At 44.6% G+C, this 13068-nt stretch overlaps 1 protein-coding gene across 1 annotated transcript in view; it reads right to left on the bottom strand.

Annotated features, from left to right (window-relative positions):
• The window catches only part of DRAM1 (DNA damage regulated autophagy modulator 1), a 234533-nt gene that overhangs the window by 176232 nt on the left and 45233 nt on the right, over positions 1 to 13068 (bottom strand). The window contains exon 3 of the mRNA XM_069228974.1: positions 7526 to 7668. Within this exon, the coding sequence (XP_069085075.1) occupies positions 7526 to 7668 (143 nt within the window). The remainder of the gene's footprint in view (positions 1 to 7525; positions 7669 to 13068) is intronic.

The following is a 13068-nucleotide window of genomic DNA, read 5'->3' as shown; positions in this document are numbered from 1 at the left end:
AATGAGGAGCCACATGGAGCAGCAAGGGCAGTCTTAAAAAGGGGAAGATACACCTCAATCCGTCTCCCAGCTTCTCGATAGGACTGGAAGAACAGCCCTATAAGAAGGTGGGATAGTGCTGGGGATTCTGACCCTGCTGCTATGTGCGGATTTTCATTGCCTTCAGGGATGCACTGATGTGCGCTGTCAGACACATCTTAGCTGACATACTATGCTGCCTTAGGCATGCACAGTATGGCTGCCACATAAAATGGATTGTACCTATACGAGTGGATCGTAGCCGAAGTACCCTCCTCACACATGCGCAGTCCAGACACCCAGCTACAGATTGTTGTGTTTTAAAAGCACGCTATAGCTGGATCATGCTTCAGCCACCTCAGATCCCTCCTCCTCTTCCTGTCATCAAATGCTTGGAGACGAGGCAGAGTGGGCTGACTTGTGCTCCTGCAGCATTTATGAAAACATGAAACTCGTGTTTTCACGAACACTGCTGAATTTAAAAATGCCGGGGGGCCTCACAGGAGGCAGGGATGCTGCACCCTGAAGCCCTTGATAAACAACTACTGCTGCCCTGAATATTCTGCTAATCTCAGAGGACTCATCCCTGCCTAATCAGGGTGACCTGTCAATCAAGCTGTCCTATTGTGTTGCTCCAGAGAGGAATTTCACACCTCATTTTTACATCATTCAGGCTAAGTACAGGCTGAGATTAGCTGGGGAATCTGCAGGAGCTTCAGGCAGCGTTAAAGGTAACTTTCTAAAAGGTACTTTTCCTCAATCTTTATAAAAAAATCCTCTTCACCATTGAATTGGATTTTTAATAGCCATTAACAATACTGGTCAAAATATTTTTATATATTATATAGTTGGTCCTATTCCCAAGTTAGCAGTATTAGCATTTTAGTCTGTTCTCTTGGTTTTCTACATAGGACAGCTGGGCCTGCCACAGCAAAAATATATTTTTGGCCTGTCACTGTAGAGACACTGTAATATTAATGTTCTACCTGTCTCACTTTTAAATAACATGCCCCCTGCCATCTGGGCAACAAGGCCTACATAGGGGTGACTTACTAATGTTTAAAAGGGGGTCTTTCCAATAAAAAAGGGTTATTTTGACAGGTCCCACTGCAGGATTTACACTGTAGTAGTCAGGCTCCACAGATTAGGGATGTAGCCATGGTTTTACTGCCACTGATATAGATGGCACAATAATGTGCTACAGCCCACAAGTGGTATTTCTGGCACTGGGTGTATTTTATACACCACTACTAGAGACGTATATGCAAGTTAGATGTTCCAATAAGGAATATGCCAATTTAAAAATGTTTAAAAGGGGAACACAGGCAGAGATGTTTTAAGGCATTGGGATAGTAAGCTCTTGCCTGGGGCCCTCACCTTCTAAATGGCTTCCTAGGAAAGGGAACTTTCTCTCTTTGACTTCTGTCCTTTCTATTTCTCTACCTAAACTTCTCTCTGCCTACCTCTAACTCTGTCTCTGCCTTTCTTTTCCATGTCATCTTAAGGCCTTTTGGGGTCCCGAGTAAGACATATTTCTACAGCTACTGGGTGACCCTCTTAAAGTTTAACATATAATTTAGTATTGTTTGGTATCATGCTGGCTTGAGTTAGCAGGAAATGGGTAATAGCATTCAAAATGTGTTTCATACAGGGCCCCCCAAAATCTTTTACCCAGACCCCCTAAATCCTTAGGATGATACTGGGCACAAGCACTTAACTCCTGGTTAGGTAAAGTACACAGAGGTCTTAAGTGAACAAAGTAGATAGGGCAAAAATCTGCAGGGATGTCACACATAGGATGGACATTTACTACACCAAGGTCCTGCAAAGTCACCCTACACTCATCTATTACTATAAGGGGAAATGGCCAGTCTGCAGAATGAAAGGTTTGTCTGAGACTGGTATAAACAGGACTTTAACTATACGAATGTCAATCATACAATGACAAATTGAAGGTTGGTGAAATAATTTGCTATCAGAATCTTTGAGTCAAGAAAGTTATACAGTAAGATGCTGACAAAGAGGTTGCCCCTAATGGGGCTTCTGCCACAGGCTAATACATACCCCACTCATCATGCTACTGGTTAACCCTCCTCATGGGAAAGTATGTTGGAACTGGCCCTTTCTACAGGGTCATCCCCAAACATTTTGACTTCCTCCTCTTATGTTTACTGAATTTGTTTTGTTTGCCTTAGGACTCTGTGCACTTTACCACTGCAAACCTGTGCTAAGGTGCTTGTGCACTCTCCTCTAAGCATGCTAATATTGGCTTATCCCCAATTGTCATATTTAATTTTACTTATACGTCCCTAGTAGAGTGCACTACATGTGCCCAGGGTATGTAAATCAATTGCTACTAGTGGGGCTGCAGCACTGATTGAGCCACCCACTCAAGTAGCCCTCTAACTATGACTCAGGCCTGCCATTGCAGAACGTGTGTGCAGTTTTGAAATGTAATTGCGACCTGACAAAATAACCCTTTGCCAGGCCCAGACCGTCCTTTTGATACATATACTGTTGTGCTACTTAAAGGACTGCCACTATGCTGAACTGTAATTCTGAAGGAGCTGCTGCCTTGCTGCGCTGACCTGCTGTCCTCTTAGAGAGGCGGACCAGGACCTGGAACCCATCTTGAACCCAGGAACCCCAGAGTGACTCAAATGGCTAGTCTGCTGGCCTACTGATCTAGGCCTCAGGGACATAACAGGCTCCCTACAACTCCTGGGCCCATTCTTCAATGAGCTCCTGACCCCCAAGAGATGCCTCCCAGGTTCTGAACCCTTGGAAGTAGTTTTTAAGCTCTCAGGGTCAAGCTTTTGGACTCCTTGCGAACGGGCCTGTTCACTCCAGAACCTTGTCACTTGTCCGAAAATCCAGCACGAGCAGCCTCAAGATTGTCTCTTTGCAGAGCAAGCATCATCCACCTGCATGGACCCCCACCGTGAGGCTCAAGCCCCTCAATCCTTGAAGTTCTGCCTGCTCCTTGTGCTCCGCCAACCATACCCAGCTACACTCTTCTTGCTCCTGGTGAATTTCTTCCCTGCAAACGGGACTCTTGCCACAATTCTTGAGACAATAAAACTTAAGCAGGGCTAATCTGGGACTGGAATTTCACGGTTTTACTGTTTGAAGTGTTGCACAAATAATTTACTCATTGCCTCTAAGTTAAGCCCGACTGCTCTGTGTCAAGCTACCAGAGGGTGAGAACAGGTTAATTTAGGGTTTGCTCATGCCTTACCCTGACTAGTATTGTGGTTACTGCTTGACCAGGGCTTACACCTCAGTCAACCAACAACCTAATTTCTAATAAATTGCTATGTATGCAATAGCAGAGCCATCACCTATTCAGCTCTTAGAAATACCCCCCTAGGAGAGGATCGGTAGCAGGCAGGGAAATGTTTGGAAACCAAAAGAAAATACTGCCTGCTGCGCCATGCTTCCATGGCATGGTGGAGTGGTCGACAAGCAATATCTTTGATGAAAACACACCAGCCTTGTTGGTTGAAACACGTTCGATGAAAGATCCCCACCATCCTACTGGGGAAGTCCAAATCTGGTGGATAAGCTGGGGAGGCTGAGCCTCCTCCACCACAATCATTTCAGAGGCCTGTCGATCAGGGTGTAAATGAGACATTAAGTAGGATTTGAGGGTCTTGTTCAATTTAAGTTCTAAACTGAGAGACGGAAAAGGTACCGGGATCATGAAAGTATTTGTCTCTGCATCAGCACATTTGTAGATTTTGTGATGGTAGTTTTTTCTGTGGATTTGCAGTGTCTGAGGAGGGCAGGGTGTGGCATGTAATATCAAACATGCAATTAATCTGTTCTAAATACAGAACAGTTAAAAATGAGTCTCTTACTCTGAACTCTTTTCTCTGGTTCCTGGGGCAGTTTGTGGTTACTGGCTAGTATCCTTCGTGAGCACCATCTGCTTACCCCTGTTGCTCAAAGTCCTCAAGCAATACTGCACACTAGTCGGGTAACCTGGTGACTTCGTTTGCATACTAGACTCTACCATGGAGCAGTCAAGGTTTCCTCGAGGAAGTGGCAATATACATGGAGCTCAGATAAAGCATGGTATAGTAATAGCATACAAAATGCGATGTCCAGTTAAAGCTATATCGTTTAAAAATAACAGAAAATTATTTGTAAATGTGAAATATATAGCAATTAAAATGATGAAGGGCAAAACAAACTAGGAAGTTCACACAGCATGGTACAGTTCAAGTAACATATCCATCTATGGACAATATTAATCGATGGAGGGCAGGTTTGTTAGGCCTTACCTAACCTTCAGGTCTCTGTACCTTTGCTACAGCTTTCATTATTTGCCATTGTCAATGCAACAAAGGTAGCAAATCAATTGTTACAATGTATCATGTATGCTATGGGCCAGGATTAAGGCTCAACACCACCAAAGATTTCACCACAGTACTAACTGGTGGGGGAGAGTTTTATGATACCAGGAGTGCCAGGGGGTTGGGGCACTGTCATTTGTGGCAACCCCGTGTTTCCTGGCAGAAAGTTCTGAAGCAGATGTGACCTGACACACACTGTCATGTGTGAAAGGTTGCCATCTTGGATAGGGAATTATCAAAATAGAAAGAGGACGTCAACGTAAAAGAAAATAGATGGCACCTTTTGTAAATAGGAGATTTCTGTTTGCCATTTTTTAATTCTGGGTTAATATAGGTAATACTAGGATGTAAGCTTACATTAGATGTAGTTCCTTGCATGGCAGCAGTGAAAGTTGGTGGGTTTCTCCCTTGTCTCATAGTTCGCATCTTCCTGCATTGCGCACATTTGTTTCTTGTCTCCCTTTCAGGTTTACTACCTTGTTCTCCTGGATTTGCTGTGTCCCTCTGCTCCACCCTTGCTTTTCGTTTCACTGAGGTCTGGACCTATTCCTGTGTTTTCCAAGCAACACCCTAGTCCAAGGTGGCCCCCTCGGTATGTGAAGGGTAAGTCTTTGAGCTCCCAGTGTGTATGTAACTGATATATATGCACAGTATATGCAGGAGTTTATAGTCAACCATATTTTATTACAACCCTGACCTTACTTCTTTGTTTGTGCTTTCGTGACCATTCCCAGCTCCTGAGAAGTGGAGCATTCCCTTTTCTCACCACTTGTTATGTCCCTCTGTTTCCCCCGTTTCCTGTATTCAAACAGAGTAATCATCACACTTTGTTGACCAAATTGGGATTGTGGAGACTGTGGGGTACAATATAATGCTTCTGCCATTTGACCTATATTTTAACCTCCCTGGGTACAACTTAGTGGGTCTGTGACAATGATACTGGTAATCTGCCAAATTATCCCAATGACCAAAACAAACATCCAAACACCACCCAAAAGCGAACAGGCACTTTTGACTTCGTCGGGTAATCCCCAAAAGTCACCTCTTATTTAACAACTCTTTGCAGATCCTTGAAAAGAGAAATACAACCTCACTTGCCAAAAACTCTTTAAACCTGCGTTCTACATAGCTATCATTACCACCATGAGTTTTGCAAGTGGTTTCACAGACGATATTAGAGTGGTTGCCAGATTGCCTGAGATATCATTCTTGACACCTCATCCTCCAGCTGCAAGTCCTGATTGGGATGTGCTTGGATTGCCTTTCTACCCTCAACACACAGTGGGTCAACCATCTATATATCCTTTCTCACCTCAGGCCCCAACACTCATATACAACTTATCATCTCCGCCAGTCACCCATGATACCCTAAAGGGTGGTATCTGCACACCTCTGTGTGCCCCAACATACGTCTGAGCTAGGTGTGAAACCCTGGGGTTTGTTTGCCATTTCGATGTATTATCCAAGTCAACTCAAACATAAATAACACTATTGTTTTAGCATTGCTGTTTATATCTAATATTTGAGAATTTAACAAATGATGTCAGTGTTTACAATGCAATGTTGTTACCGAATTGAAAGAATTAGATATAAGTGTATTATGTATTCTTCAAGAGTGTTGTACACCGAAACAGATGACTTATTTGAAAAGTAGTATGAAACAATTGCAGTGGATGGTCCGTCTACATAGTTGCTTGCTTTCATAACTCACTTAGGGCCAGATGTAGCAAAGGTTTTGCGAGTCGCAAACGGCAAAAAACGCCGTTTGCGAGGCGCAAAAGCCTCTTTGCTATGCAGAAATGCATTTTGCGAGTCGGATCCGATTCGCAAAATGCATTTCCGACTCGCAAATAGGAAGGGGTGTTGCCTTCCTATTTGCGACTCGCAATGCTATTCAATTTCATTTGCGACCGCGAAAGCCAGTCGCAACCCAGTCGCGTAACCCAGTCGCAAAAGGGAAGGGGTCCCCAGGGGACCCCTTCCCCTTTGTGAATGGAAAAATATTTTTTTTTCAGAGCAGGCAGTGGTCCAATGGACCACTGCCTGCCCTAACAAAAAACGAAACTAAAGGTTTCGTTTTTTTTTTCCAAGTACAGCTCGTTTTCCTTTAAGGAAAACGGGCTGCAGATGGAAAAAAAAACTGCTTTATTAAAAAGCAATCACGGACATGGTGGTCTGCTGACTCCAGCAGGCCACCATCCCCGTGAGTGCCCATACTCGCAATGGGGTCGCAAACTGCGACCCACCTCATTAATATTAATGAGTTGGGTCTTTGCGAGTTGCAGAAGGTGTCTGAGACACCTTTCTGCATAGCAAATTGCGACTTGCAATTTGCGAGTCGCACATACTCGCAAATTGCAAGTCGCAATTTGCAAGCTACCTACATCTGGCCCTTAGTTCCAAATGCTGGGTATAAACATATGTTACTGGCAAGTAACATGCCGTATGGTATGACCATATTATGTGAAAGCGAGAAGGTGTCTCCCACAGCGGCATTGGTAACATTGTGCACCTTCTGCCCAAGGCAAAGTCACATCTTTGTGGGTCTTGGTCCACTATGATCATCTTCACAAACGTGCGTCTCATGTGATTAACCATGCTACAATGCTATATTGCTATATATGCTATAATGTGGCCACAAGTGGTGAAGGGAGAAGTGGCTTCTACAGATAACACTTTGAATGCTGACTCTATAGCAACAAACGTAAATGACATTGTAAACCAAAGTTCCCCTAGGGTCCTGAAAAGGTGATATTTTCACCCATCTCATAATGGGCTCCTGAGTAACAAGTACGTTTTTTTTACCCATCTCATAATTGCTCAATATGTCTAGAAGAGTCACAGGCAATCTTGGCTATGGCAAGATTTGAACCTGTGACCTGCTACTGACTGACAAAGCTTCCCAAACTAATTAAACGTGTGACGTTTTAGTAGATGGAATTTCTAGTGATCCGTTGTGAACCCAACCTGACTAATCGCTAGGATCTCCCCGTTTTGTTTATTAAATTACTTTTGCAATGACTAGACAATAATTTTAAACTGGCTTTTTTGAAAGGAATATGTTTAGCAAAACGAATTAGCATGAATCACAGAATTAGAAAGCAATTACGTTCAAGTTAAAAGTGTACATATCATTATCTAAAATATACCTGAAAAGTAGCTACTATCACCATTCCAATGCAGCCCAGCACGCCGAATACTAATGACATCATGTTGAACCAGTGGGGGATGAAAGTGGCCACTTCATTTTGCTTCTGCACTATTTTGTATCTTGCGTACATTGTGAAGGTACCTGCATTAAAACACAAGGGCACTGGCATGAAATATTCCAGCAACTTCGTGTCATTGTAAAACACTGAATACTTTGTTATGATTTCACTTATTTTCAAAGAAGCAAACATAATAAAACCACAAACACTATGCACTACTGCTCTGGCTACCTCGTAGTCTCATGCGATTACTTTATGTGCTCATTACAGGTCCTTTACGGATTCATAAAGAGAAGAAGTACAGCTAGTTGTCCAAATATGTGTACCATTGCATAGCTTGCTGTAAACATGTAGGGTTTCATGTACAAAATTCTTTGGTGATCTAAAAGCCTGTAAATTACAAAAACAGGCTTTGTTACCTCAAGAGTATTTTGCGATTTAAAAATTCCTTTTAGGGTTCTTTCCGACCCAAAGAGTTTTACCACACTTTACCAACTGTAAATATGAGGGCCCACCTACTATCTGGTAGCAGCACTGGAATGTAGTAATGATTTGCAACTGCAATTCTCATTACAAACCATTGAAAATGTACTGACTCAGCAAAGGGGTGGCAACTAATACTCCAAAGGGAGCAATCCCCAGAGGGACGGCTTCCCTTTGTCAATCAAGCAGGGGAGCCTTAGCGGAGCAGGCAGTAGTCCATGGACCGCCTACAGGCTCCCCATGATGTGTTTTCAAATGGGAAGCAATTTTTGTAAAAGCAAAGCCTGTTCATTTAATGGAAGCTTGATGCTTAAAAAAACATTTTGTAAAGTAAATTCAAGATAGTAGGCCACTGTGCCTTGCAGGCTACTAACCCTGCATTTGTAGGCATTCATACTGCTTGCAACATCGAGTAGGCAGGTCTTTTGAGTCCCTCTAAGCAGATTACCATATTTTAATACAGCCATCTGCATTTGTACACCAGACAGTGTGAACGTCGCACAATTCTAAATTGAGAACGAGAAGAGCAAGTCAGTCCTTAAGGCCTAATCTCATCAAAAGAGTTCTGTGGTCTCTCCAAAACTTGCCCATAGATGATTCCCTGCCTCCTTCAGGGGCATTTTATGTTGGTTTTACTTTTCCCTTGCGCCACACAAGGGGGCGCAAGCGTGGCGCAAAACCTACGTTGGATTTATCAGGCCACGTAAGGCCACCTTGCATGGCCATGCATGGCTTGATAAGTCATAAGTAACGCAATGCAGCACACATTGCTGCATTGCCTTACTTTGCCCCAGAGAGGCGTTCCATGGGTGAAGCTTGGGTATTCCTATGTATCACCTACATTTTTTCCAGCAGGGAAAAGACAGGAATGCAGCATATAATGTAAAATACAGCGTATTCCTGTCCTTTCCCCATCACGCAGTGCAATGCAACAAGGTGGCTTCTTGTGCTGCATGATTTCTTAATGAATGTGCCACTCAGCATGTTGCAAATTTTTAGTGTCTGATGCGTGGCACACATAAAGCACTACATACTTTAAAGAGACTGCAATTGGATCCCTTGGCCCTCCCTGTGGTTTCACGTACTACCGCAGGACCCAACCCCACTGCCAGTTTCACTCAGTGTTGCTACCAGTTGACTGGCATACTATACTGCATGTTTCTCACTTCTCCATATGCCATTGGTTTAAAGTTGCAATTCAAATAACAGGCACATAACTTATGAAGTTTTGCTCACAGGTTTTTCTTATACTGTAATGCTTATGGTTGAAAATGTTGTGTCACATGTTGCAATATGTTTATGAAGGCTATGCACTGCATATCATGATTGACTATGTAGTTATGCTGTTACTCTGTATTGGGCTTGGCCCTCACTGCAGGGCCACCCCTAAACTTTTTACCTTCATACCCTCCTTTTTTCTGACTTTCGTTTTTGTTGGTATTTTGGCATTGTGTATTTTACTATTGCTATCCAGTGCTAAAGTGCTTGAGCTCGCGCCCTAAAACAAAGTAAAATTGTTTACTCCTGATTGGCATATTTAATTTACTTATATGTTACTACATGTACCAGGGCCTGTAAATAAAAGGCTACTAGTGGGCTGTAGCACTCATCATGCCACCCACTAAAGTAGCACTTCAAAACATGTCTTAGGCCTGCCATTGCAGCCTGTATGCAGTTTTAAACTGACATGTTGACCTGGAAAAATAAACCTTTTGCCAGGCCTCAACCTTCCTTTTTAATAAATACGTGTCACCCCCAGGGTAGGCCCTAACAGCCCTTAGGGCACGGTGTAGTAGATTTAAAAAGTTGGACATGTACTTTTAAGTTTTACATGTCCTGCTAGTGACAAACTCACAAATTTGTTTGTCACTGTTGTGAGGCCTACCTCTCCCTCTTGAGTTACCTTATTACATTTAATAAGCCATAACATTTGTTTGGAAACGGGAAGAAATGTCATGTTTGGTGTCTAGAAAATTGTAATTTGAAATCCTCTTCAATGTTAAAGTCAGATTTTAAGCCACAATTGAGAAAAGTCTACTTTAAAAAAAGTTGGCATTTTGTCCTAAACATTAGGTGTCTGCAGCGTGTATCCTGGCTCTTATGACTAGCTGACAGTTGGCCTTTTTGAATTCCTCCCAGACAGTAATACAGAGGAGGGCTAGGTGTTGGCATGATGGGCCATCTTGGCTGGATGGGAAGAGCAGAGCTGTGGACACCCCCACTTACATTTCAAAGGAGCTGCCTCAGCGCACACACACAAAAGAATTCACACAAGCCTTATGTCACACCAGCCATCCTGGGACCAAGAAAGGGAGTAAGGAAATTCCACAACCATCTCTGGGGGGAGAAAACTCCAGAAGTTTCTTCCACTTCAAAGCTGGCACCAGGTATAACAAGCATTTACAATGCAACGGGTCTCGCGTTTGCTCATGTTAGAGCTGATAGCTTTGTAAACTCCTAACCCGACTTTTCACCTATCGGCAAAAGTGCATTTATGTACTTAACCCGAAAAAGTGCAATTAACTATGTAAAGCGCTCGACTTCGGCCATGCGAAATCGCGCTAGTAAATTAGAGAAAAAGTAGTCCACGAACCGGACAGAAAACAGCGAGCCTCGCATGTTTTCTGTACTTGGTCGCTGCGCTCGAGGAGGGCTAACCACCGGAAAAGGCATGACGTATGCATGCCTTCGACTAAAGAAAGCAAGCAGATTTTATTAGGCAAGTCCACGAACCAATGAAAAACACTGATGTGACTTCGACAGGGCTACGAGCCCTTTTCTAAACCCTAAAGCATCTCGCTGCGATACGCATGCGCGAGCGCATGCAACGCAGGCTCGACCCTAAAAATGGGACTCTGAGGCCCACTCTTCAGTACACGCCTTGACCTGTGGAAGACTACATTAAATTGTTTCTGTGCCTTTTCCCATTCCAGTTGTGGTTTGAGTTTTCTGACCACAGAGCTCTATGAACATTAGAGTTTTGCGAACATTAGAACTTTGCAAATCGTATATTTAGTGGATAGCCTGGGGCACTGTTTTTAATACCTAAGCCACTATTTTCATGGAATATTGTGCTACATACTGTATTTTGTTTATACCTTAAATATATACCTCTGCAGCCAGGCCACCATCAGATTGGAGACAAGAGAGTGAAAAAAGAAAGACAGGATTCCCTTAGAGGACGTACTTTACAATAGCAATGATCTACACCTCAAATTCCGGCCAGGCAGACTTTTTGCTCTCTTTCTTCTCCCAACTGGGAGGTTTTGCTGAAAGGGATATTCTGCAGCCTGGGGGATTTCAACCTCATCCGGGACCCGAACCTAGACAGCACTCACCCACATAGGAAACACCCAGGCACATTTATGAAGGCTATGAAACATGAGCTAAGGGGGCTGGGCCTGGTTGACGCTTGGAGGTTGCTCCATCCAACGACGTGAGACTACCACCTTTCGCATTCACATCGTACATACTCTAGAATTTATCATATATTTGTCAGTCAAACCTTACAATTTGCTCGTTTGCACCCGTCATGTATTTGTCAGCCAAATCTTACAATTTGCTCATCTGCACACATCTGCGCCTGGACCGCGCCCAGCGCCATGGACACCGATTCCTGCACCATCCATCAATATGACGTCAGCACCCTGCACACCATCAACACCGGAGGCTCTGCCGGGTGCCACCACCATACCAAAGGACACTCAAGGACTGTTCTGCCACAACTGCACCTTCACCTGCCTCCGCACATCAAACTACCCCACCTCGAGCCCACCCAGACACCTCAGATGCATACTACTCAACACCCGCTCCCTCTTCACACATGCAGTAGAAGTATTGGATCTACTTGACTCCATCGCCCCCGATGTCCCCTTCCTCAGGGAGACCTGGATTACCCCCACGTCAGCCCCGGACATCGCCACTGCCATTCCTGACAGCTACAAGATTATCCATAAAGACGGCGTCAACTAACAAGGAGAATGCACTGCCATCATCTACAAGAAAACGCTCCGCCTCACGACCAGCATTGATGCCCAGGCCTCTGCCGCCGAACACCTCCACTTCCAAATCCAGGCTGACCCGCACACCGCCCTCTGCGGCACCCTCATCTACAGACCCCCGGGAGCCTGCCCCCATTCAGCAAAGCCCTTGCCAACCTTATCACTCCCGTCACCTCAACAAATTGCATCCTCCTCGGTGACTTTAACTCAAACACCTCATCCCTTTTGGAGAACTTCACCTCCCTCGGACTCAAACAACTAGTCAACCTCCCCACACACTTAGCAGGACAGACCCTCAACCCCGTCTTCTCAGCAGAAAACCCTCTCACACATCTCTGAACACCACTGGACCGATCACCACTGTGCCCACTTCACAAAGATGACTGTATGCCACCACACCCTCTGCCCCCCCTACGGGAACTGGAGCAAGGTTACCAAAGCCCAGCTCACCGTCGCACTCAGCCATTCCCCATCTCTGGACACCTCAGCCCGCAACCTCCACCACTGGATCGCCAATTGCGGCAACACCCTAGCCCCCTAAGGAAACCGGCCTGCAATCAGCACCACAGGAAACCCAGTTGGTTCTCATCCAAGCTCCATGAATCGAAGCGCGCCTACTGTTGACTAGAATGAGAGTGGAGAAACAGTAATATCATGACAGACTGCAAAGCCTACAAAGACGCAGTCACCTCACACCAACAGTAATGCACACAACATCAAGGAACTCTTCACCATAGTTAAGGAATTCACAAATCCCGGAATGGACACCACAGACATCACCCCCTCTCAAGACCTCTGCGACACCCTCGGCACCTTTTTTCACTGAAAAATCCAGGACATCTATGAAGGATTCAAGAGCCAAGCCCCCCCCCCACCTACCAGCACCCCACAAACTCCAACCCCAGCTGACCCTGAGCTACTGGACCCTCATCACCACGGATGACACCCAAAAACTTATGAGCTCTATCCACTCAGGGACCCTCTCGGACCAATGCTCAC

This window comes from Pleurodeles waltl, chromosome 4_1, assembly GCF_031143425.1.
Source record: "Pleurodeles waltl isolate 20211129_DDA chromosome 4_1, aPleWal1.hap1.20221129, whole genome shotgun sequence".
NCBI lineage: Eukaryota > Metazoa > Chordata > Amphibia > Caudata > Salamandridae > Pleurodeles > Pleurodeles waltl.
Note: the sequence above shows the minus strand (reverse complement) of the source record. Positions and strands in the feature narration are given on the sequence as shown.